The following is a 24,959-nucleotide window of genomic DNA, read 5'->3' as shown; positions in this document are numbered from 1 at the left end:
TCTTCCTAATTGCATGATGTTTTGTTTGGTGGAATGAAAGTTCTCTGAAAAGCAGAAAGTGCTGAAACAAGATAGGCTTTTATGTGTAAGGGTGATAGATGGATGAGAGAGGAAAAAAAATGTTTAGGATTAAGTTCATTAGTAAGTTCTTCTAGGTTGGATCCCAAGCAGAAAAATGTGTGGTTTCCTCTGCAACTTTGAACCCATCTCTTATGCTCATATCTTTTACTCCTGTTGCTTCTTGTTCCATTCCAATGTGTGGAAAGGGTTGGGTTCTAGTCCAGTAATCCTAGATTTGACTAATTTGATGTGACTAATCCACCATTGTCTATCAGCCTCAGAGCAGAAAGTTAATTCTGCATTATCCCTCTTCAGTAACTCCAAATCACTTCCCCCTCCTCCTTGAAGGCGCTCTCCACACTGAGAAGCAGCGTGGCTCGGTGAAAAGAGCACGGGCTTGGGAGTTAAAGGTCGTGGGTTCTAATTCTGACTCTGCCACGTCAGCTGTGTGACTCTGGGTAAGTCACTTAACTTCTCTGTGCCTCAGTTACCTCATCTGTAAAATGGGGGTTAAGACTATGAGTCCCACGTGGGACAACCTGGTAACCTTGTATCTACCCCAGTGCTTAGAACAGTGCTTGGCACATAGTAAGCGCTTAACAAATACCATCATCATCATCTCCTAAAAAAGTCCTGTCCTCGTTAATCCCCTAGTTTTTCTATCATCTCATCCCATCATCCACTTATTTAGCCATTTCTCATTTGCTTATATTTTCGTATTTCAGTCTATTTTCTCATTTTCAGCCGCAGCCGATCACTCAGTTCATCCAAACTGTTTCCCTCGAAGGCATAAATCACATCTTTCACTTCTTTTGGTTGATAAGTGCTCAGCCCCCAGGGGATCAATGCATGCTGTTTGTACTGATTCCGAAGGCTGACAGTTTTTCTATTTTTGGGGGGCTGAATGACGCAGGCGCGGGGGAGAGGTGCTGCTGGGGTTTTCTCCTAGCAAGTAGTCCTCTCTGCCCAGGCCTCGCTGTCCCTGCTGTTACTCTGGAATGGACCCAACAGCCACAGGCAACCAATAGAAGACAGCAGAGAGGGGAAGAAACGGGATTAGTAGTCACAGAGAAATCATGGAGTATTGTTGTTGGATTAGGAAAAGCAGCCAATGTTGTGTTTGGCAAACCAGACTCTTCTACCTTGCCACAATAGTAGTTATTCTGGATATCTTCCTTTTGTCTATAAAAAAATAAAAAGCAGTAGTCTGCATTGTAAGGTTTAGCTCTACAACAGGAAGATTTCACAACTGGCGCATCTGGGTGAGTTGGGAAGTTTGGACCTCTTCCCACATACTGGGGTTTCTGGGAGCGAGTGGTTGTGTTCAACTTCCCCCCGGGAGCCAGGGTGTAAATGTGGCGGGCCAGTGGATCCGGTGACAGAAAGCAGAAACCCTTCCAAATCTTCTTGGATTTGGAAGCCGTCTGGTGCATTTGCGCTCATCGATTGCTGGCACGCTCAAGGAATTTCTAGTTACTGAACTGTAGTTTCTCAGACACTGTGGTATTTCTCCTTTCAGTTAGGTGGATTTGACTGGTTAAAACTAGATTCTCTAAGTTGGCAGGAGAGAGGGAAATTTCATTTTTCATCATCATTGGTATTTACTGGACACTTACTATGTGCAGAGCACGGCACTTAGTGCTCAGGTGAGCAGTAATAATAATGATGATTTTAATTGAGGTATTTGTTAAGCACTTACTATGTGACGGGCACTATACTAAGTGCTGGGGTAGGTAGAAAGTAATTGGGTTGGACACAGTCCCTGTCGTTTATTCATTCAATTGTATTTATTGAGCACTTACTGTGTGCAAAGCACTGTACTAAGTGCTTGGGAGAGTGCAATATAACAATAAACAGACACATACCCTGTCCCACATAGGCCTCACAGTCTTAATCGCCATTTTCCAGATGAGGTAACTGAGGCCAGAGAAGTGAAGTGACGTACCCAGGGTCACACAGCAGGCAAGTGGTGGAGCCAAGATTAGAGCCCAGGCCCTTCTGACTCCCCAGGCCACAAGTTCCCTACCCACAACGATCTGACAGCCTATTCTCATCTATCCTCGCAGGTGCAACTCGGACAAGCCGAAATCAAATGCCCCATTCCCGAGTGCAGCGAGCACCTGGAGGAAACGACGGTTCTCTACAACCTGCCCCACGACGACGTTATCAAATACAAGTACTTCCTGGAACTCAGCCGGATCGACTCCAGCACCAAGCCGTGCCCTCAATGCAAGCACTTTACGACCTTCAAGAGGAGAGGCCACATTCCCACCCCTACCAAATCGGAAAACAGATACAAAGTGAGCTCCTCCCCACCGCCCCGGGGCACACATCTCAGGCAGTAACCTTAAACACAGGATGGCTTTCTTTTTCTTTTTTCCTTTTTTTGATGGTTTACATTAAGCACTTACTATGTGCCAGACATTGTTCTAAGTGCAGGGGTAGATACAAGATGAACGGGTCGGACGTAGTCCCTGTCCCACATGGCGCTCACGGTGTTAACCCCTATTTGACAGATGAGGTAACCGAGGCACAGGGAAGTAAAGTGACTTGCCCAAGGTCACACAGCAGAAAGTTTTGGTGGGCTTGCTTCTCTCTCTCAAGTCCATAACACGTTACAGCTGCAAACCCAAAGCCACACTATTGCCTGTCTGGGATTTAGGAGTAAAAGAAAGACAATTTCCAATGCCCAAGTTTTCATTTCTCTTAATGCTAGCAACAACAACAGCAACAGTAATAATAATGATAATAGTGACATTTATTAGGTACTTACAATGCGTCGAGTGCTGTTCTAAACTGTTCCAAGTGTTGGGGTACATACAAACTAATCAGGTTGGACACAGTCTTAAGCCCCATTTTGCAGATGAGGTAACTGACACCCAGAGAAGATAAATGACTTGCCCAAGGTCACAGAGCAGGCAACTGGTGGAGCCGGGATTAGAACCCAGGTCCTTCTGAGTCCCAGGCCCATACTCTATCCCCAAGGCCATGTAGTTTCCTGTATTCATTCATTCATTCATTCATTCAGTCGTATTTATTGAACGCTTACTGTGGGAAGAGCACTGTACTAAGTGCTTGGAAAGTACAGTACAGCAAAAAAAGGAGACAATCCCTGCCCACAATGGGTTTACAGTCTGGGTTGGGGCTGTGGGGAACAGGCATCAAAGCAAATAATAATAATAACAATAATGGCATTTATTAAGTGCTTACTATATGCAAAGCACTGTTCTAAGCGCTGGGGAGGTTACAAGGTGATCAGGTTGTCCCACGTGGGGCTCTCAGTCTTCATCCCCATTTTACAGATGAGGGAACTGAGGCACAGAGAAATGAAGTGACTTGCCCAAAGTCACATAGCTGACAAGTGGCGGAGTCGGGATTTGAACCCATGACCTCTGACTCCAAAGCCCGTGCTCATTCCACTGAGCCACACTGCTTCTTAATAAATAAATAAATAAACAGGCATCAATATAAATAAGTAGAATTATAGTTATATACATATAAACATAAGTGCTGTGGGATGGGGAGAGGGGAGGGAAGAGCAAAAGGAGCAAGTCCAGGTGACATGGAAGAGAGGGGGAGCTGAGGAAAAGGGGGCTTATTCTGGTATTCACCGTACCTCATTCTCCTCACCGTACCTCGTTCTCGTCTGTCCCGCCATCGACACCCAGCCCACATCATCCCCCGAGCCTGGAATGCCCTCCCTCTGCCCATCCGCCAAGCTAGCTCTCTTCCTCCCTTCAAGGCCCTACTGAGAGCTCACCTCCTCCAGGAAGCCTTCCCACACTGAGCCCCTTCCTTCCTCTTCCCCTCGTCCCCCTCTCCATCCCCCCATCTTACCTCCTTCCCTTCCCCACAGCACCTGTATATATGTATATATGTTTGTACATATTTATTACTCTATTTATTTATTTATTTATTTATTTATTTATTTATTTATTTTACTTGTACATATCTATTCTATTTATTTTATTTTGTTAGTATGTTTGGTTTTGTCTCCCCCTTTTAGACTGTGAACCCACTGTTGGGTAGGGACTGTCTCTATATGTTGCCAATTTGTACTTCCCAAGCGCTTAGTACAGTGCTGTGCACACAGTAAGCGCTCAATAAATACGATTGATGATGATGATGAAAGGCCTCTTGGAGGAGGTCCACTTTCATCAGGGCTTGGAAGTGAGGAAGAGTGATTGCTTAGCAGATTTCAGGAGGGAGGGCATTAGAGAAGCAGTGTGGCGCAATGGAAAGAGCCCAGGCTTGGAAGTCAGAGGTCATGGGTTCAAATCCCATCTTCACCACTTGTCAGCTGTGTGACTTTGGGCAAGTCACTCAACTTCTGTGTGCCTCAGTTACCTCATCTGGAAAATGGGGATTAAGGCTGTGTGTCCCATGTGGGACAATCTGATTACTTTGTATCTCCCCCAGCGCTTAGAACAGTGATTGACACATAGTAAGCATTTAACAAATACCAAAATTATTATTATTATTCCAGGTCAGAGGTAGGACGTGGGCCAGGGGTTGGCGGTGAGACAGGCGAGATGGAGGCACAGTGAGGAGGTTGGCACAAGAGGAGTGGAGTGTGCGGGCTGGGATGTAGAAGGAGAGAAGGGAGGTGAGGTAAGAAGGGGCAATGTGATGGAGAGCTTTGAAGCCAATAGTGAAGAGTTTTTGTTTGATATGGAGGTTGCTAGGTAACCACTGGAGATTTTTGAGGAGGGGGGTGACATGCCCAGAATGTTTCTGTAGAAAGATAATCCGGGGAGTGGAGTGAAGTGTGTACTGAAGTGGGGAAAGGCAGGAGGTTGGGAGGTCAGAAAGGAGGCTGATGCAGTAATCCAGTCGGGATAGGATGAGTGATTGTACTAATGTGGTAGTAGTTTGGATGGAGAGGAAACGGCGGATGTTGGCGGTGTTGTGAAGGTGAGACCGACAGGATTTGACGATGGACTGGATATGTTGGGTGAATGAAAGAGCGGAGTCAGGGATGACACTAACGTTACAGGCTTGTGAAACAGGAAGGATGGTTGTGCCATCAACAGTGACAGGAAAGTTCGGGAGAGACACGGTTTGGGAAGGAGGATAAGGAGCTCTGTATGTATCCCCTAAGTCATGCATCTTCTCCTCAGGTTGGATATCTAACCAGGAGAAGACCCCACACTTTGCTGGTTATCTGAGGAGATATCTCCCGATCGACATATTATCCCACACCTTGCTGGTTACCTGAGGGAAATGCAGCATGGCTCAGTGGAAAGAGCACAGGCTTGGGAGCCAGAGGTAATGGGTTCTAATCCTGGCTCCGCCACTTGTCAGCTGTGTGACTTTGGACAAGTCACTTAACTTCTGTGTGCCTCAGTTACCTCATCTGTAAAATGGGGATTAAGTCTGTGAGCCCCACGTGGGACAACCTGATCACCTTGTATCCCCCCCAGCTCTTAGAACAGTGCTATGCACATAGTAAGCGCTTAACAAATGCCATTATTATTATTATTGTTAATATTATTATTTTTATTATTGCCCAGTTGACATGTTTCCTGAAGCCTAAAATGACATTCTGAATCAATAGTAGAATGAAAAGTTGGAGAGTCCATTGATTGGATCCTGTCCATTATTCTAAATTGATCAATTCTACACTGTAATCTCATTGTAGGCAGGGCACTTGACTACCAGCTCTGTTATAGTGTACTCTCCCAAGTGCTTAGTACAGTGCTCTTTACACAGTGAGCACTCAATAAATATCATTGATTGATCGATTCAGGTGAATGGCTACAGAGCCACCTTGAGCTTGGATTTTCTTGCACGTTCAGAAAAGGCAAGAATTCTCCATATTTCTAAGGTGACAGTGGGATCCTAGCCATTTTGAGTGACTAGGATGTTCCCCTCCCCTGTTTTCAGCAGTTTCCGTGTGTCTGTTTATTGTTATATCGTACTCTCCCAAGTGCTTAGTAGTGTTCTGCACACAGTAAGCACTCAATAAATACAATTGAGTGAACTAAGATTCATTCATTCATTCAATCATATTTATTGAGCGCTTACTGTGTGCAGAGCACTGTACTAAGCACTTGGGAAGTACAAGTTGGAAACCTATAGAAACGGTTCCAACCCAACAGCGGGCTCACAGTCTAGAAGGGGAAGACAGACAACAAAACAAAACATATTAACAAAATAGAATAAATAGAATAGTAAATATGTAAAAGTAAAATAAATAGAGTAATAAATATGTACAAACATATATACAGGTGCTGTGGGGAGGGGAAGGAGGTAAGTTGGGAGGATGGGGAGGGGGAAAAGAGGGAGAGGAAGGAGGGGGCTCAGTCTCGGAAGGCCTCCTGGAGGAGGTGAGCTCTCAGTAGGGCTTTGAAAGGGAGGAAGAGAGCTAGCTTGGCAGATGGGCAGAGGGAGGGCATTCCAGGCTGGGGGGAGGACGTGGGCCGGGGGTCGACGGTGGGACGGGCGAGAACGAGGCACAGTGAAGAGGTTAGCGGCAGAGGAGTGAAGGGTGCGGGCTGGGCTGGAGAAGGAGAGAAGGGAGGTGAGGTAGGAGGGGGCGAGGTGATGGACAGCCTTGAAGCTGAGAGTGAGGAGTTTTTGCCTGATGCGTAGGTTGATTGGTAGCCACTGGAGATTTTTGAGGAGGGGAATAACATGCCCAGAGCGTTCCTGCACAAAAATGCCCCCGTTTCCACAGGGCATTGCCCCAGTTTGAGACTAGCCAATGAAGTCTCCCCACTCGGGGCTACAAAATGCCCCAGAGCCTAATAATTCATTCATTCATTCAATCGTATTTATTGAGCACTTACTGTGTGCAGAGCACTGCACTAAGTGCTTGGGAAGTACAAATTGGCAACATATTGAGACGGTCCCTACCCAACAGTGGGCTCACAGTCTATGATGATACTAATTGTGGTATTTGTTGAGCAATTGCTATGTGTCAGGCACTGTACTAAGAGCTGGGGTGAATACAAGCAAATCAAGTTGGACACAGTCCCTGTCCCACATGGAGCTCACAGTCTCAATCCTCATTTTACAGGTGAGGTAACTGAGGCCCAGGGAGGTGAAGTGATTTGCCCAAGGTCACACAGCAGGCTAGTGTCAGGGCCAGGATTAGAACCCATGACCTTCTGACTCCAGGCCTTCGCTCTATCCACCACCGAGGAATTTTATTTGGCTACAGCCTATCACCACAGTTGCCAGAAATACTTGTATAGATTCAGGTTCCTTTTTTAAACCCTTCCCAAGTCCATGCTTGTAGGGAATGTAGGAAAGCAAAGCTGCTCCTGGTATCAGAATGCCTGTTTTTCAGTGATTCAGTGGTATCTATTGAGCACTTACACTGTGCAGAGCACTGTACTAAGCACTTGGGAAAATACACTGCGTCAGAGTTGGAAGACGTTTCCTGCCCACAGTGAGCTTAAAGTCTTGAAAGGGAGACAGACATTAAAATAAAGTATGGATGTGTACATAAGTGCAGCGGGCTGAAGGTGGGGTGAATATCCAGTGATTAAAGGATACAGATCCAAGTGCATAGACAGTGCGGAAGGGAGACTGAGTCAGGGAGAAGAAGACTTAATTAGGAAAGGCTCTTGGAAGAGATGTGATCTTAGTAAGTCTTAGAAGGTGGGGAGTGTCGTGGTCTGGTGTACTTTCAGAGGGAGGAAGTGCTGGGTCAGAGGGAGGATGTGGGAAAGCGGTCATGGGTGAGATAGATGGGATCGAGATATAGAGAAGCAGCATTGCTCAGTGGAAAGAGCACGAGCTTTGGAGTCAGAGGTCATGGGTTCATATCCTGGCTCCACCAGTTGTCAGCTGTGTGACTTTGGGCAAGTCACTTAACTTCTGGGTGCCTCATTTACCTCGTCTATAAAATGGAGATTAAAACTGTGAGCCCCCTGTGGGACAAGCTGATCACCTTGTGACCTCCCCAGTGCTTAGGACAGTGCTTTGCACATAATAAGCATAGCACATAGTAAGTGCTTAATAAATACCATTATTATTATTATCGAGGTACAGTGAGCAAGCTAGTGTTAGGGGAGCAGAGTGTGCAGGCTGAACTGTAGTAGAAGATCAGTGAGGTATCTGTCTCCCACTTCTAGACTGTAAGCCCGCTGTTGGGTAGGGACCGTCTCCACATGTTGCCAACTTGTACTTCCCAAGTGCTTAGTACAGTGCTCTGCACACAGTAAGCGCTCAATAAATACCATTGATTGAATGAATGAATAAATGAAAGTAAGGTAGGAAGGGGCAAGATGATTCAGGGCTTTAAAGCCAAGTAGGGAGTTTCTGTTTGATGCGGAAGTGGATGGGCAAACAACAGGAGGTGTGCGAATGTATTGTCAGAATCAGCAGCGGGTTTGAAGGATGATAGCAGATTCATGAGTTGTTTTTTATGACTTCTTTATTTTTACATACATATTTGATTCTGTTACTTGTGTATTTAAAGTAATGTGACTTCGACCAAGTAGAAAAATAAAGAGTAAAATAATAATAATAATGATGACATTTATTAAGCACTCCAGGAAAAAAATAGTAGTGATTCTATTGGAAAACTAATCAAAAGACTGTTTGCAGGCATCTTCTTACAGGGCGAAGGTTATTAACACAGTTTTTTTAGTTTTGACTTGGGTTAAGTTTACATGAGCTAAAACCACCGGAAGCCCCCAAAGGAAACTGCAAACTTGCACCCTCATCAGTAACACTTACTTGCTACTTGGTGAGCATTATCTCAGGGACTTGAAAACCTACAGTAGAAGAAAAAGATAGGGTCTCTGCCCTTGAGTTGCTTAGACCTAATAGGGAATCAATCAATCAATCAATCAATCGTATTTATTGAGCGCTTACTGTGTGCAGAGCACTGTGCTAAGCGCTTGGGAAGTACAAGTTGGCAACATAAGAAGGCATTGTCAGTCAGTCATAATTTTAGAGCTCTTACTGTATTCAAAGCACTGTACTAAGTGCTTGAGAGAGTACAATGTAGCAATATAACTGACACATTCCCTGCCCACAGTGAGCTTTCAGTCTGGTGGAGGGGGTAACCATTACAGCATTACATGTCAGCACCATTTTCACAAACTACAAATGAAAAGGGGATCGGAATTGGATTGGGAAATGGACATACATCTTACTCTCCCCCCTTTCAAAGCCTTATTGAAGGGGTGTCTTCTCCAAGGGGCCTTCCCTGACTAAGCCCTCCTTTCCTTTTCTCCCACTCCCTTCTGCATCACCTTGATTCGCTTCCTTTACTCCCCTGCCCCGCAACCCCATAGTTATGTACATATCCATGATTTATTTGATTATATGAATGTCTGTCTCCCGCTCTATGAGCACATGGTGGGCAGAGAACATGTCTACCAGCTCTGTTATATTGTAGTTTTCCAAGTACTTGGTACAGTGCTCTGTACACCGTAAGTACTCAATAAATGATTGATTGATTGTTCATTCATTCAGTCATATTTATTGAGCACTTTCTGTGTGCAGAGCACTGTACTAAGCACTTGGGAAGTACAAATCGGCAACATATAGAGATCGTCCCTACCCAACAATGGGCTCACAGTCTAGAAGGGGAGACAGTTATTTTGCAGGATTGGCTGCAGGCTTAGATTCCTGCCTGGGCCAGCTGTTCAAAGAGTCTGGGGTTTGGGTTGATTGGAGGGAGGGAATTCCCCTGCCTTTTTTTTTAATGGTATTTGTGAAGCTATGGTATTTGTGAATACTATGTACCAGGTACTGTACTAAACACTGGGGTGGTTACAAGTTAATCAGTTCTGGTTGCACACAGTCCATGTCCCACGTGGGGCTCCCCATCTTAATCCCCATTTTACAGATGAGGTAACTGAGACACAGAGAAATTAAGTGACTTTCCCAAGATCACACAGCAGACAAGTTTCAGAATCGGGATTAAAAGGTCCTCTAACTTCCAGGCCCATGCTCCATCCACGGGGCCAAACTGCTTCTTATTGACTGAGGACTCTGTGGGAAGCAGCGTGGCTTAGTGGAAAAATCATGGACCTGGGTTTTAATGCCAAACCACCTCTTGTCTTGGGCAAATCACTGCACTACTCTGCGCCTCCGTTCCCCCATCTGCAGAATGGGGATTTGATGCCCGTTCTCCCTCCTACTTAGACTGTGAGCCCCATGTGGAACCTGATTATCTTATATCTAGCCCAGTGCTTAGTCCAGTGTTTGAAATATAATCAGTATTTGAGAAATACCACAGATGTCTACCTGATTAACAGCTGCTATCTGCAGCCTCTGGGATATGACCGGACCCTGCAGCCGGGGGTGATTTCCCCTCCTTTTTTGGAAAATGGTGATGGGTGTCAAAATGCCACTTCTGGCCCCTGACTTTCCTGGGGAAAGGGGAAGAAATTGTTATGGAGACTGAACTAGCAGGCTTGAAGTATGTCATTAGGAATAATCCACTGGTGGAAATGTGAGAGAAATTTGGGGCACTGCTTTATCTCACTGGGTAAGTCGATGCATTTTTTTTTATTTCTCATGCTTTCCCTTAAATGCCTTTTCCACCAAATGAGTTCTGCCTCAGAACCTTAGTATGGTGAGTTATAGGTCTCTCAGGTGCTGAACTATTAGGTCCTAGTATCCTTATGTGAGTACCGCATACAGGTTTGAGAACTTTTGATAGTGTGTAAAAGCCCTTCACAACATTGGGATTTGCCTATAGTGGTAGTGGTTCTCCTCACTGTAAGTGTTGTGATCTGTTGCTTAGTGACTTCTCTTTCTAGGGCTTTGTAACAAAAGGTGATAGGGTTGGTGGGCCCGAAGAACTTGTAAAAAGTAGTGTGGCCTAGTGGATAGAGCACAGGCCTGAGAGTCAGGAGGGTTCCATTCCTGGCTCCACCACTTGTCTGCTATGTGACCTTGGACAATTCATTTGATTCTCTTTGACTCAGTTACCTCATCCATAAAATGGGGATTAAGATTGTGAGCTCCGTGTGGCACATGGGCTGTGTCCAACCTGATTAGCTTGTATAGTCCCCAGATCTTAGTAAAGTGCCTGGCATGTAGTAAGCAAATCCCATTCAAAAAAGGAACTGTACTTTGATCACCTCTTGAGGAGCATCCTTTCTCTTAGGAGTGGGCTACTAAAAATCCATTAGAATCACCCCATTGTCTTCAGGTAGTGTCTGTGCTTTAACAGTTTGTTGTTTTTCATTTAAATACATGTTTATGTTCTAGAATTTGGACTAAACCAGTCTTCAGCCGAATCCTCTGAACCCCAAACAAATAGGAAAAATGGAGCAGAGAAGAACCAGCAAACATGAGCTGAGCTAGAGGCTGGTCTCCCTGCTTTCATTCACCCACACCATATGGGCCAATACGGCAATTCATTCATTCATTTGTTCAACTGTATTGGGCACTTACTGTGTGCAAAGCACTGTACTAAGTACTTTGGAGAGTACAATATAACAGACACATCCTGCCCACAGCGAGCTCACAATCTAGAGGGGGAGAATTCATTGCATTCAATGCACTGAAACTTTACCTCCGTCATCAGTTGGAAGAACTGTATTTTAGAGTTATCCATTCTCAAGACTTTTATCTGCATTCATCAAGACTTTCCCTTCATTTTTGTTGCTTCTTGAATCTAAAGATTACTCTCTCTCCCATAAATTCCAAACCAGCTTTCTGCTGTTTTCAACTCTTCCCCAATACTTCTTTTTTCTATGAAACCTCTCACTCAAAGGCTTTTAACGTGTTTGACATGAAGAAAACAATGTGTTATTCACTCCGATATCAGTTGTTATCTTGGGGAACAGGGTTGTGGTGTAGTGGGGATTCTGAATGGTAAAAAACACCATACTTTATTAGGAGAGTGCTGTCCTAGGATAATTTATTTGGTCTCAAATCAAGCCCTGCATGGGACAGGGACTGTGTCCATCTGATTAGTCCATCTACCTCAGTGCTTAGTTCAGTGCCTGACACATAGTAAGCACTTAACAAATGCCATTAATTAAAAAAAAAATATTTCAGGAGCCTATGAAATGCTCATAAATACCTATAAATATATTTATATTGAATCAAATCCTAACAACTCTCCAGTGTCATGCCATTGTCATTGTCCTTCTAGACTGTGAGCCCACTGTTGGGTAGGGACCGTCTCTATATGTTGCCAACTTGTACTTCCCAAGCACTTAGTACAGTGCTCTGCACATAGTAAGCGCTCAATAAATACGATTGAATGAATTGTCTGAAAGAAGAAAGTATTCAGTAACCAGCCAGTGAAGGGTGGAAGGAAGATCCCTTTGTTTTTCCCCCCTCCCAGCCCCAAAGCACTTATGTCCATATCTGTAATTTTATTTACTTGTATTGATATCAGCCTTCCCCATACTGTGAGCGCTTTGTGGTCAGGGAATGTCACTGTTTACTGTTGTATTGTACTTTCCCAAGCGTTTAGTACAGTGCCCTGCTCAAGACGGCACTCAATAAATATGATTAAATGAATGAATGAATCAGAAATTCATCAACTTTCCCATGTGAGCGTGTGTGTTTATTAATAATAATAATGGCATTTATTGCACACTTACTATGCGCAAAGCACTGTTCTAAGCGCTGGGGAGGTTACAAGGTGATCAGGTTGTCCCCCGGGGGGCTCACAGTCTTCATCCCCATTTGACAGACGAGGGAACTGAGGCACAGAGAAGTTAAGTAACTTGCCCAAAGTCACACAGCTGACAATTGGTGGAGCCGGGATTTGAACCCGTGACCTCTGGCTCCAAAGCCCGGGCTCTTTCCACTGAGCCACGCTGTGTGTGTGTATGTTTGTGTGAGAGTGTGTGTTGGGCAGTCAAAAAGTGAGTCTGGCACAGATGGTTTGAAAGGCTTTAATCCCCCCTTAAATAAAGAAAAATACTGAAAATAATTACTTATTATTTTTAGAGGCAGTCATCACACTGCCTCTTCAAGTGGCCTAGTGTCTTTGTCAGAGACTGAATATTAGGAAGCAGCATGGCCTAGTGGAAAGAGTACAGGCCTGGGAGTTGGAGGACCTGGCTTCTAATCCCGGCTCCTCCATCTGTGCCTCTGATATCTCATCTATAAAATGGGGATTAAGAACGTGAGCCTTATGTGGAATAGGGACTGTAACCCAACCTAATTATTTTATATCTACCCTCATGCTTAGTACAATGCCTAGCACATAGTACATGCTTGCAGCGTGGCTCAGTGGAAGGAGCCTGGGCTCTGGAGTCAGAGGTCATGGGTTCAAATCCCGGCTCTGCCAATTGTCAGCTGTGTGACTTTGGGCAAGTCATTTCACTTCTCTGTGCCTCAGTTACCTCATCTGTAAAATGGGGATTAAGACTGTGAGCCCCCCATGGGACAACCTATTCACCTTGTAACCTCCCCAGCGCTTAGAACAGTGCTTTACACATAGTTAAGTGCTTAATAAATGCCATTATTATTATTATTATTATATAAAAAAAACAACTGGGCTCGGTGGAACTACTGGTCTGAGTCAAGCATGGAGTTTTTTCCTATTCTAGCATTTGATAGAGTCTGCGTAAGTAAACATTCAGAATTCCAGGCTTTAAATCAGACCTTGGCTCAATTACAGTGTATTTCATAAGATAATGCTTGTAAAAATACAGGCACTTGCATTGAGCCCAATTTTTCCAGGGCCAAATCAGGCAGCTTGGGAGGAGCACGCTCTCTTTTCAGCTTCCCAGGGCATTATTTAGTATAGATCTGCATTAAACTGAACTGATTGGATTAATGACTGTAAGCTCCTTGTGGGCAAGGAACTTGTCTACTAACTGTTATATCGTACTCTCTCAAGTGGAGTAGTACAGTGATATGCATACAATATGTGCTCCATCAATATGATTGATTGAACTGAACTCAGGCAGGGCTCAGGCTAATTTTCCTATCTTGATTAACTTGCAGCTGCAGTGGTTTCAGTTGAGTAGGTTCAGTGCTTTAAAGAAGGCAAGCTGAATTAACCTTAACTTCCGAATAAGTGAATTTAAGGACGTTGGCAGTCCTAGAAGCGAAGTGCTGTGATTTGGGGTAATGTGATTTTGGCTTACTTTGGGTCACAAGATTGTTAAGAAATAGTTAGTGACTAGGCGATTAGGACTCCATGATGATTTCAGGTTTGGGTGTTTTTTAAAAAAATATTTACTAGAAGGATACGATTATCGAATGCAGCATTGATAGTTGGTGAACCCTTGTGGTGTCCTTGTTTTCAATGGAAATCAGTCTGGCTTTTAGAAATGTCTTTTTTTTACAGATTGTGTCTAGGCACTAGGAAAGCATCGACAGACTTGGGCAAACTTTCATTCATTTATTCAGTCGTATTTATTAAGCACTTACTGTGTGCAGAACATTGTACTAAGCACTTGGGAAAGTACACTTCATTCATTCATTCCATCGTATCTATTGAGTGCTTACTCAATAAGTAAGTGCTTACTTACCCCGGAGCCGGGGCCCGATGAGGTAACTGAGGCCCAGAGAAGTGAAGCTGTTTTGCCCAAGGTCACACAGCAGACGAGCGGCAGAGCTGGGATTAGAACCCACATCCTTCTGACTCTCAAGCCCGGGCTCTTGCCACTAAGCCATGCTGCTTCACATCTCATAATTTTACCTTTACATATCTATTTTATTTATTTTATTTTGTTAATATGTTTGGTTTTGTTCTCTGTCTCCCCCTTCTAGACTGTGAGCCCACTGTTGGGTAGGGACTGTCTCTATATGTTGCCAACTTGTATTTCCCAAGCGCTTAGTACAGTGCTCGGCACACAGTAAGCGCTCAATAAATACAATTGATTGATTGATTACTGTGTGCAGAGCACTGTACTAAGCGCTTGGGAAGTACAAGTCAATACATCAATAAACCGTGACAATCCCTGCCCATAGCGAACTCACAATCTAGATGGTGGGAGACAGACATCCATACAGATAAATAAAATTACAGATATATACACAAGTTCTGTGGGGCCGGGACAGGGGGGAAGAGCAAAGAGAGAAAGTCAGGGTGACGCAGAAGGAGATGAAGAAAAGTGGGGCTTAGTCTGGGAAGACCTCTTGGAGGAGGTGTGCTTTTAATAAGGCTTTGAAGGGGGGAGAGTAGTTGTCTGTCAGATTTGAGGAGGGAAGGCATTCCAGGCCAGAGGCAGGACATAGACCAGGGGTCGGTGGCAAGACAGGTGAGACTGAGGCACAGTGAGAAGGTTAGCACTAGAGGAGTGAGGTGTGCAGGCTGGGTTGTGGTAGGAGAGAACCTGAAAATAACCAGCCCTCGTGGACAGCAGATGGATTGGCTCAGCGCGGGGGTGATCCGTGTATGTTCACGAGATGGCACGGGCTGTTGACCACTAATTCCGGAGACAGTTTTTCATTCGGGGAGAAGTGATCCCTGGGTGGAGGCAGGAAGTCCCCCGGCCCACGTCATCCCCCGGGCCTGGAATGCCCCCAATCCCTCTGCCCATCCGCCAAGCTAGCTCTCTTCCTCCCTTCAAGGCCCTACTGAGAGCTCACCTCCTCCAGAAGGCCTTCCCAGACTGAGCCCCTTCCTACCTCTCCCCCTCGTCCCCCTCTCCCTTCCCCCATCTTACCTCCTTCCCTTCTCCACAGCACCTGTATATATGTATATATGTTTGTACATATTTATTACTCTATTTATTTTACTTGTACATATCTATTCTATTTTATTTTGTTAGTATGTTTGGTTTTGTTCTCTGTCTCCCCCTTTTAGACTGTGAGCCCGCTGTTGGGTAGGGACTGTCTCTATATGTTGCCAATTTGTACTACCCAAGCACTTAGTACAGTGCTCTGCACATAGTAAGCGCTCAATAAATGCGATTGATGATGATGATGATGATGATGATGATGATGATGATGTGAGGTGGTCGTGCCTCTCCTTGGTTTGTCCAGGGGTTTTCTCTGCAGAACTGCTGGCCCAGGGAAAATTCCTCAAGAATTAGCTTGGCCGACTGAAAGAGCACAGGCCTGGAGTCAGAGGATCTGAGTTCTAATTCCGGCTCCACCACTTGTCTGTTGTATGACTTTGGACAAGCCACTTAACGTTTCTGGGCCTCAGTTACCTCATCTGTAAAATGGAGGTTAAGACTGTGAGCTCCATGAGGGATATGGGCCGTGTCCAACCTGACTATCTTGTATCTACCCCAGCGCTTAGTATAATGCCTGGCACATGGAAAGGGCTTAATAAATACCATTAAAAAGCAATTCCAGAAATTTACAAAGGGTGCAATCCATATACAAGTTAATCAGGTCAGACATAGTCTCTGTTCCTCACAGGGCTCACAGTCTGTTCCTCCTTCCCTAGCTGGGATAATCTTAATAATAACAATAATAATAACAATGATAATGATAATAATAATAATATTTGTTAAGCGCTTACTATGTGCAAAGCACTGTTCTAAGCGTTGGGGGATACAAGGTGATCAGGTTGTCCCATGTGGATTAATGAATTCACCTTCCCCGCATGCTTTGTCCCATGCTCATTCTTCTGATCTTCATCTTATCCCCAGCACCCCAGCTTATTATGTGCTTCAAAAAAAATTTATTTCCTCCTCAAAAATAGAGTAAGGACAATTGTGTTGGAAGAAATTGTGAGTAAATATAGTATATTTGGGTTCTCCCACACTGAATTTTTTCGTATTTTTCCGGTCATTTGGGGATCCTGGAAACACAGTCATGCAATCCTCTTCTCCTCCCACTTTATTTTGCTGATGCCCATGGAGGATTTGGTACGGGTTTCATTTCCCTGAAATGATTAATAGTCTATCAATCAATCAATAGTATTTATTGAGTGCTTACTGTGTGCAGAACACTGTACTAAGCTATCAGCCAGTCAGTCAATTGTATTTATTGAGCACTTTCTGGGTGCAGAGCACTGCACTGAGTGCTTGGGAGAGTACAGTATAATAATAATAATAATGGCATTTATCAAGCGCTTACTATGTGCAAACCACTGTTCTAAGCACTGGGGAGGTTACACGGCAATCAGGTTGTCCCACGGGGGGCTCACAATCTTAATCCCCATTTTACGGATGAGGTAACTGAGGCACAGAGAAGTTAAGTGACTTGCCCAAAGTCACACAGCTGACAATTGGCGGAGCCGGGATTCGAACCCATGAACTCTGACTCCAAAGCCCATGCTCTTTCCACTGAGCCACGCTGCTTCCAACAGTATAACAATAGAACAGACCCATTCCCTGCCCACAACAAGTTTACAGTCTAGAGTTTACAATCAATCTACTGATTGACTGATATTCATATAGAAAAGCAGGGAGCAAGGTATTTAACCTCTCCATCTCACCTTTCCTCTTGGGCCCTGAGAAGCTCTATAATAATAATCGAAGACCACCTTAGACAAAGGGTCAGAAGAGGTGCCTCTCTTTCAACATTAACAAAATAAATAGAATAGTAAATATGTATAAGTAAAATAAATAGAGTAGTAAATCAGTACAAACATATATGCAGGTGCTGTGGGGAGGGGAAGGAGGTATGGTGAGGGCGATGGGGAGGAGAAGAGGAAAAAGGGGGCTCAGTCTGGTAAGGCTTCTTGGAGGAGGTGAGCTCTCAGTAGGGCTTTGAAGGGAGGAAGAGAGCTAGCTTGGCGGATGTGCGAAGGGAGGGCATTCCAGGCCAGGGGAAGGATGTGGGCCGAGGGTCAACAGCAGGACAGGTGAGAACGAGGTACAGTGAGGAGGTTAGTGGCACAGAGGTGTGAAGGGTGCGGTATGGGCTGGAGAAGGAGAGAAGGGAGGTGAGGTAGGAGGGGGTGAGGTGATGGACAGCCTTGAAGCCAAGAGTGAGGAGTTTTTGCTTGATGTGTAGGTTGAAAGGCAGCCACTGGAGATTTTTGAGGAGGGGAGTAACATGCCCGGAGTGTTTCTGCACAGAGATGATCCGGGCAGCAGCATGAAGTATAGACTGAAGCGGGGAGAGACAGGAGGATGGGAGATCAGAGGGGGGCTGATGCAGTAATCCAGTTAGGATAAAATGAGAGATTGAAGCATCAAGGTAGCGGTTTGGATGGAGAGGAATGGGCGTATCTTGGCAATGTTGTGGAGGTGAGACCAGCAGGTTTTGGTGACGTATTGGATCTGAGGGGTGAACGAGAGAGCAGAGTTGAGGATGACGCCAAGATTGTGGGCTTATGAGACGGGAAGGATGGTAGTGCCATCTACAGTGACGGGAAAGTCAGGGAGAGGGCAGGGTTTGGGAGGAAAGGTAAGGAGTAAATTCTTGGACATATTGAGTTTTAGATGGCGGGCAGATGGAGATGTACTGAAGGCAGGAGGAGACATGAGCCTGAAGGGAGGGAGAGAGAGCACTGGGAGAGATGTAGATTTGGGTGTCATCAGCGTAGAGATGATAGTTGAAGCTGTGGGAGTGAATGAGTTCACCAAGGGAGTGAGTGTAGAAACAGAAGGGGACCAAGAACTGACCCTTGAGGAACCCCTACAGTAAGGGGATGGGAGGGGGAGGAGGAACCTGCAAAGGAGACTGAGAATGAACGGAGAGATAAGAGGAGAACCAGGAGAGGACAGAGTCTGTGAAGCCAAGGTTGGATAGTGTGTTGAGGAGTTGTACTACAACACTTTATAGTAAAGTGTAGAGTGCCAAATCCACCTTGGTTGCAAGTACTCGAGACGAGAGGCAGAGTGGTTTGTCCGGAAGGCCATGAGGTCTAGAAGTCATAGAAGGAGAGGGTCCGTCCCAGCTCTGCCACTTGTCAGCTGAGTAATGTGGAGCAAGTTACTTAATCTCTACTCCCCTCTCAGGGTTGCACCTGGAGAGCTTCTAGTACTCTACTAGTCTGGACTACGGGAGGGAGAGTCAAGCAGAGGCATATCCATTCCATTCTTAGCTTGGCCAGTGGCTAGCGAATGGAAGGCTATCTGCTACAAGTCAAAACTCACCTGTGTTGGGCAGCGGCGGCACGGGAGAGAGTCGAGGGCAAAGACTCTAGTTTACTGCATGGAAGGAGGCAATGGTAAACCACCTCTGTATTTTTACCAAAAAAACTATGTGGATACACTACCAGAACGATGGCAGATGGAGGTGGGGTGTTCTGGGGGAGATGTGTCCATTGGTGTTACTACAATAATAATGTTGGTTAAGCGCTTACTATGTGCAAGGCACTGTTCTAAGCGCTGGGGTAGATACAAGGTAATCAGGTTGTCCCACGTAGGACTCACAGTCTTCATCCCCATTTTACGGATGAGGGAACGGAGGCCCAGAGAAGTTAAGTGCCTTGCCCAAAGTCACGCAGCTGACAAGTGGCAGAGCCAGGATTTGAACCCACGACCTCTGACTCCAAAGCCCATGCTCCTTCCACTGAGCCACGCTGCTGGCATAGGACAAGAGACAAGACTTAATCTCTTCACTCCTCAGATTTACCACCTGTATAATAAGGGATAATGCCTGCCTTTCAGCACCTCACAGGGATATTGTGAGAACGAGTGTGAGCTAAGAAATGGCAAAACACCTTGCTAGAAAAATTGTGGTATATCATTTCTATAATTTGTTTTCATCTGTCTCCTCCTCTGGTCTGTAAGAGCCTTGTGGGCAGGGATCATGTCTACTTACTCTATTGTGTTCTCCCAAGCTTAGTACAGTGCTTTAGTGTTCAATAACTATCACTGATGGATTGATTGCTTGATTGCTCGAAAAGGGATTGGGCAGGGCAGTTGCTTAGGAAGTCCACAAATATGTTTATTCCCATAGGAGTAATAGGAAATTTACTTTAAATGCCTGCATGTTGGCTGCTGTGGAAATTCAGTAGAGTGTCGCTAGTGAGTTGGGTATTTGTCACGATGATTAAATAGTGCAATTTCTTATTACCAGCAACAAAAAAAGGATGTTGATGGCTTTAAAATAGACAAACTAGCTGGATTGTACAGACGGTATCAAATTATTGGAGCCATTTGGGAAGCCTTCTGGTGGTTTCTAACCCCTGTGCACTGCAGGAATAAAATGAGATGGCATGGAGGCAGGGTGCATGTGTGAACTCAGCAGCTCATGTGTTTTCATTCGTGGCTTAGGGGATAGAGCATGGGCCTGGAAATCAGAAGGGTCATGGGTTCTAATTCTGGCCCTGCCACTTGTCTGCTTTGTGGCCTTGGGCAATTCTCTTTACTTCATTGTGCCTCAGTCCCCTCATCTGTAAAATGGGGATTAAGACTGTGAACCCCATCTGGGACAGGGACTGTGTCCAGTCCGATTTGCCTGCATCCACCCCAGGGCTTAGTTCAGTGCCTGGCACAGAGTAAGTGCTTAATAATAATAATAATAACAATGGCATTTGTTAAGCCCTTACTATGTGCCAAGCACTGTTCTGAGCTCTGGGGAGGATACAAGGTAATCAGGTTGTTTAACAAATACCACGGTTATTATTATTATTGTTATTATTATTACTATCAGTCCCAAGAATTGAGCACAAAAGAAGTGCTCAGCCAATACAGATAATAAGATCAAGTCTCTGTACCTTTTTTTTTTAAAAGGTTGCCCCTAAGTTATTTCCTGGTTTAAGTCTATTGTGGTCCCTGTTTAGGAAAATGACTAGCTATGGGGGTTGTGGAAAAATTATTCTTTGGCACATAAGGTTATAGATAACATTAGGTTAAATACCGTTATTCAGCACTTCTACACAAAAATAGACCATGTTAGGTTGATTTGACTAGCATTTTCTCACAAAAGACTCTTGACCCTTAAATTAAGCAAGCTTCAAGCACTTAGTTCAGTTCCCTGCACACTATAAGCCCTCAATAAATACTATTGATTAATTAAAGAGTGTGGATTGGAGCAGTTTCAGACAGCCCATACAGGGCACCAAAAATATGGGTAGAGTCTAGGGGATAGAAGTCTACAATATGCTGTAGACATACTATAAGCAAATTAGAGAAGCAGCATGGCCTAGTGAAAAGAGCACAGGCTTGGGAACCAGAGGACCTGGGTTCTAATTCTGACTCCACCACTTATCTGCTGCGTGATCTTGGACAAGTCCCTTAACATCTTTGTGCCTCAGTTCCCTCCTCATTATCATCAATGGTATTTATTGCTTTTTCCCACTTCAAAGCCTTATTGAGGGCATATCTCCTCCAAGAAGCCTTTCCTGACTAAGCTCTCTTCTTCTCTTCTCCCACTCCCTTCTGTGTCACCCTGACTTGCCCCCTTCATTCATCCTATTCTATTCTATTTATTTTGTTAATGATGTGCATTTAGCTTTAACTCTATTTGTTCTGACGACTTGACACCTGTCCACATGTTTTGCTTTGTTCTCCGTCTCCCCGTTCTAGACTGTGAGCCTGTTGTTGGGTACGGACCATCTCTATATGTTGCCAACTTGTACTTCCCAAGCGCTTAGTACAGTGCTCTGCACACAGTAAGCGCTCAATAAATACGATTGAATGAATGAAATGAATGAATCCTCCCTCCCATCCCCATATGCATATGTCTGTATATATCTGTTTTGTATTTATTTATGTATGCATGTATATTAATGTCTTTATCCCCCTCTAGACTGTGAGCTTACGTGGGCAGGGTATGTCTGTCTGTTATTATACGGACTCTCCCAAGCTCTTCATACAGTGCTTTGCACACAGTAAGCACTCAATAAATATGATTGAATGAATGAATGAATATTGAGTGCTTAACATGTGCAAAGCACTGTTCTAAACTCTTGGGAGAGTACAATTCCCTCATCTGCAAAATGAGGAGTCAATACTTCTCCCTCCTACTTACTGTGAGCCCCATGTCTTCTTCGAATGCCTCGGGTCGTTTCCGACACATAGAGACTCCATGGACACAGCCTCTTAAGAATGTCCCATCTTCTGTCATAAGGTCGTCTCCTATGTGCATCCGTAGAGTTTTCTTAGTAAAGATACGGAAGTGGTTTGCCATTTCCATCTTCTGTGCAGTGAAAACCTCTGCCGTTGCCATCGATCAGCGTTTTGATCAATTCATCATCCACTTTTAATAATAATAATGATGGCATTTGTTAAGCACTTACTATGTGCAAAGCACTATTCTAAGCGCTGGGGGGGGACGTAAGGTGATCAGGTTGTCCCACGTGGGGCTCACAGTCTTAATCCCCATTTTACAGATGAGGGAACTGAGGCCCAAAGAAGTTAAGTGACTTGCCCCAAATCACACAGCTGACAAGTGGCAGAGCTGGGATTAGAACCCATGACCTCTGGCTCCCAAGCCCTGGCTCTTTCCACTGAGTCACACTGCTTCTCTTGACTCTTTTTACTCTTTCCCATGCTGCGGCTGCCCAGCACAGGTGAATTGACTTTGATGCTTCAGCTTAAACCTTTCCATTATGGGTTGCCCTATGTGACATAACTCTAAACTTCATCAGCATATGCAAACTATCTTGCCACGATAGGGCCTCAATCCATAGTACAGGAGCCCCATATGGGATCTGATTTTCCTGTATCTACCCCAGTGCCTAATACAATACTTGACTTAGAGTAAGTGCTGAACAAATACTGTTATTTTCATTATTATTATCATTATTGTAATCAAGGGCAAGTCCAGGACTGGTTTGGGGGATGAGGAAGTAAATGGACAGAGCACATCAATCAATTGTGTTTATTGAGTGCTTACTGTGTGCAGAATCCTGTACTTAGCAGTCGGGAGAGTGAACTATAACAGAGTTGGTAGACATTCCCTGCCTGCAACCAGCTTTCCCCAGCCCTTCCCGGCCAGACACTGTCTCCCCCACCACTGGCGGCACGTCACTGTCACCCGTCATCCTGGGACGGGTTCGTTCAGTAATCGGCGCAGTGAGAGAGAGAGAGAGACCGGGGACAGAAAGCCTGAGTTTTATATAAAATTTATTCCACGAGGTGAACTGAATTATGTAATTGTTCAGGTGCAATGGATTGAACTTCTCTTTTGGGGAAAATGCAATCAGTTAGTAATATTAGAGCTTCCTTAACAGGAAGAACACATGTATAGATTCCTCGCGCGTGGCAGAACCCCCAGGTCCCACCCAGGCAGAATTCCCTTACAGTTTGTTTGTACTCAGGTGCACTTCCCACTCGGGAGGAATCCACTTGAGTTACACACCCATAGGAGAAGCCCCTAGCTCCCACCCACGAGGATTTTCCATTTGGGAGGAATCCATTCGTTCATTACATACCCATGGCAAAGTGCCTGGCTTCCAGCCCCATGAGCGTCCAGTGGGACGGGACGCTCACATAGTTCAGGGAGAGCGGGCTTCTCATGCTCTGGACAGAAGCACCCTGCAGCTATCTGCTGCAAGTCTCGATCTGCTGCATAGAGGGCAGAGGCTGCAGGTATTTCTAATAATAATAATAATGATAATAATAATGGCATTTATTAAGTGCTTACTATGTGCAAACACTATTCTAAGCACTGGGGAGGTTACAAGGTGATCAGGTTGTCCCACAGGGGGCTCACAGTCATAATCCCCATTTTACAGATGAGGTAACTGAGGCACAGAGAAGTTAAGTGACTTGCCCAAAGTCACACAGCTGACTATTGGCAGAGCCGGGATTTGAATCCATGACCTCTGACTCCAAAGCCCGTGCTCTTTCCACTGTGCTCCTAGGCCATTCCAGCTTCCGGCCTTAGTTCATCTAATCTCTGCCCTCCCCATCCTCCATACCTAATTTGATTGGCACGGGGGCGAGGGACACCTTCCGTATTCCCGGCTTGGGCTGTCAATCTAGCAGTTTTGGTTGTGGGGGCGGTTATCCCACCCTCGCTTCCGAGTTCCGCCTGCTGGCTCAGGTGGCCACGAGATAGCATTTGACCTTGAGATAACTGGTACCCAAGGGTCACCTTGGGACAGTCACCCTCCACAGCATGGCGGCTGCCTCTTTAGAACAGGTGGAAGATTCCAAGGTACCAAGGTAGAAGGGTCCATGACTCATTTTGGGGGTAAAGGGCAGGCAGCAGCATCACAGGCCAGGTAGATCCTGCCCAAGATTTGGGCCCACTATTTTAGTAGGTTTCCCTCATCCCAGTGTGGGTCCATCCCCGCTCCCTGGATCATCATCATCATCATCATCATCAATCGTATTTATTGAGCGCTTACTATGTGCAGAGCACTGTACTAAGAGCTTGGGAAGTACAAATTGGCAACATATAGAGACAGTCCCTACCCAACAGTGAGCTCACAGTCTAAAAGGGGGAGACGGAGAACAAAACCAAACATACTAACAAAATAAAATAAATAGAATAGATATGTACAAATAAAATAAATAAATAGAGTAATAAATATGTACAAACATATATACATATTTACAGGTGCTGTGGGGAAGGGAAGGAGGTAAGATGGGGGGATGGAGAGGGGGACGAGGGGGAGAGGAAGGAAGGGGCTCAGTCTGGAAGGGGCTCAGCCTGGATCATGAGAGATCCAGGCTTCATCCTAGCCGAAGGCCCAGGCCTGGGTGGGACTGAATCATCTGGCCCCTCCAGTTCTCAAACTACCCTGCCATGAAAGTTGCATTTCCCCTAATGTATCCCCAAGTCACAGAGCTACTTGGAAGGGAGGCTGGGTGATTAGGTTGTGCTGTGTGATGCCACAGTACATAACTTCCTTGGAAAGCCAGAGAAGCAGCATGGCTCAATGGAAAGAGCACAGGCTTGAGAGCCAGAGGTCATGGGTTCAAATCCCAGCTCTGCCAATTGTCAGCTGTGTGACTTTGGGCAAGTCACTTAACTTCTCTGGGCCTCAGTTACCTCATCTGTAAAATGGGGATTGACTGCGAGCCCCCTGTGGGACAACCTGATTCATTCATTCAATCGTATTTATTGAGCGCTTACTGTGTGCAGAGCACTGTGCTAAGTACTTGGGAAGGTCAAGTTGGCAACATATAGAGATGGTCCCTGACCAACAGTGGGCTCACAGTCTAGAAGGGGGAGACAGACAACAAAACAAAACATAT

At 45.2% G+C, this 24,959-nt stretch overlaps 1 protein-coding gene and 1 non-coding gene across 2 annotated transcripts in view; both read left to right on the top strand.

Moving 5' to 3' along the window:
• RNF217 (ring finger protein 217) overlaps window positions 1-24,959 on the top strand; it is a 194,642-nt gene that overhangs the window by 105,377 nt on the left and 64,306 nt on the right. The window contains exon 2 of the mRNA XM_038762547.1: window positions 2,127-2,360. Coding sequence (XP_038618475.1) covers window positions 2,127-2,360 — 234 coding nt within the window. The remainder of the gene's footprint in view (window positions 1-2,126; window positions 2,361-24,959) is intronic.
• On the top strand, window positions 18,809-18,946 carry LOC119924254. The gene has a single exon (XR_005449079.1). It is a non-coding gene; the product is annotated as a small nucleolar RNA SNORA7 (small nucleolar RNA).

Source organism: Tachyglossus aculeatus, chromosome 2 (genome assembly GCF_015852505.1).
Source record: "Tachyglossus aculeatus isolate mTacAcu1 chromosome 2, mTacAcu1.pri, whole genome shotgun sequence".
Lineage (NCBI taxonomy): Eukaryota > Metazoa > Chordata > Mammalia > Monotremata > Tachyglossidae > Tachyglossus > Tachyglossus aculeatus.
Note: the sequence above shows the minus strand (reverse complement) of the source record. Positions and strands in the feature narration are given on the sequence as shown.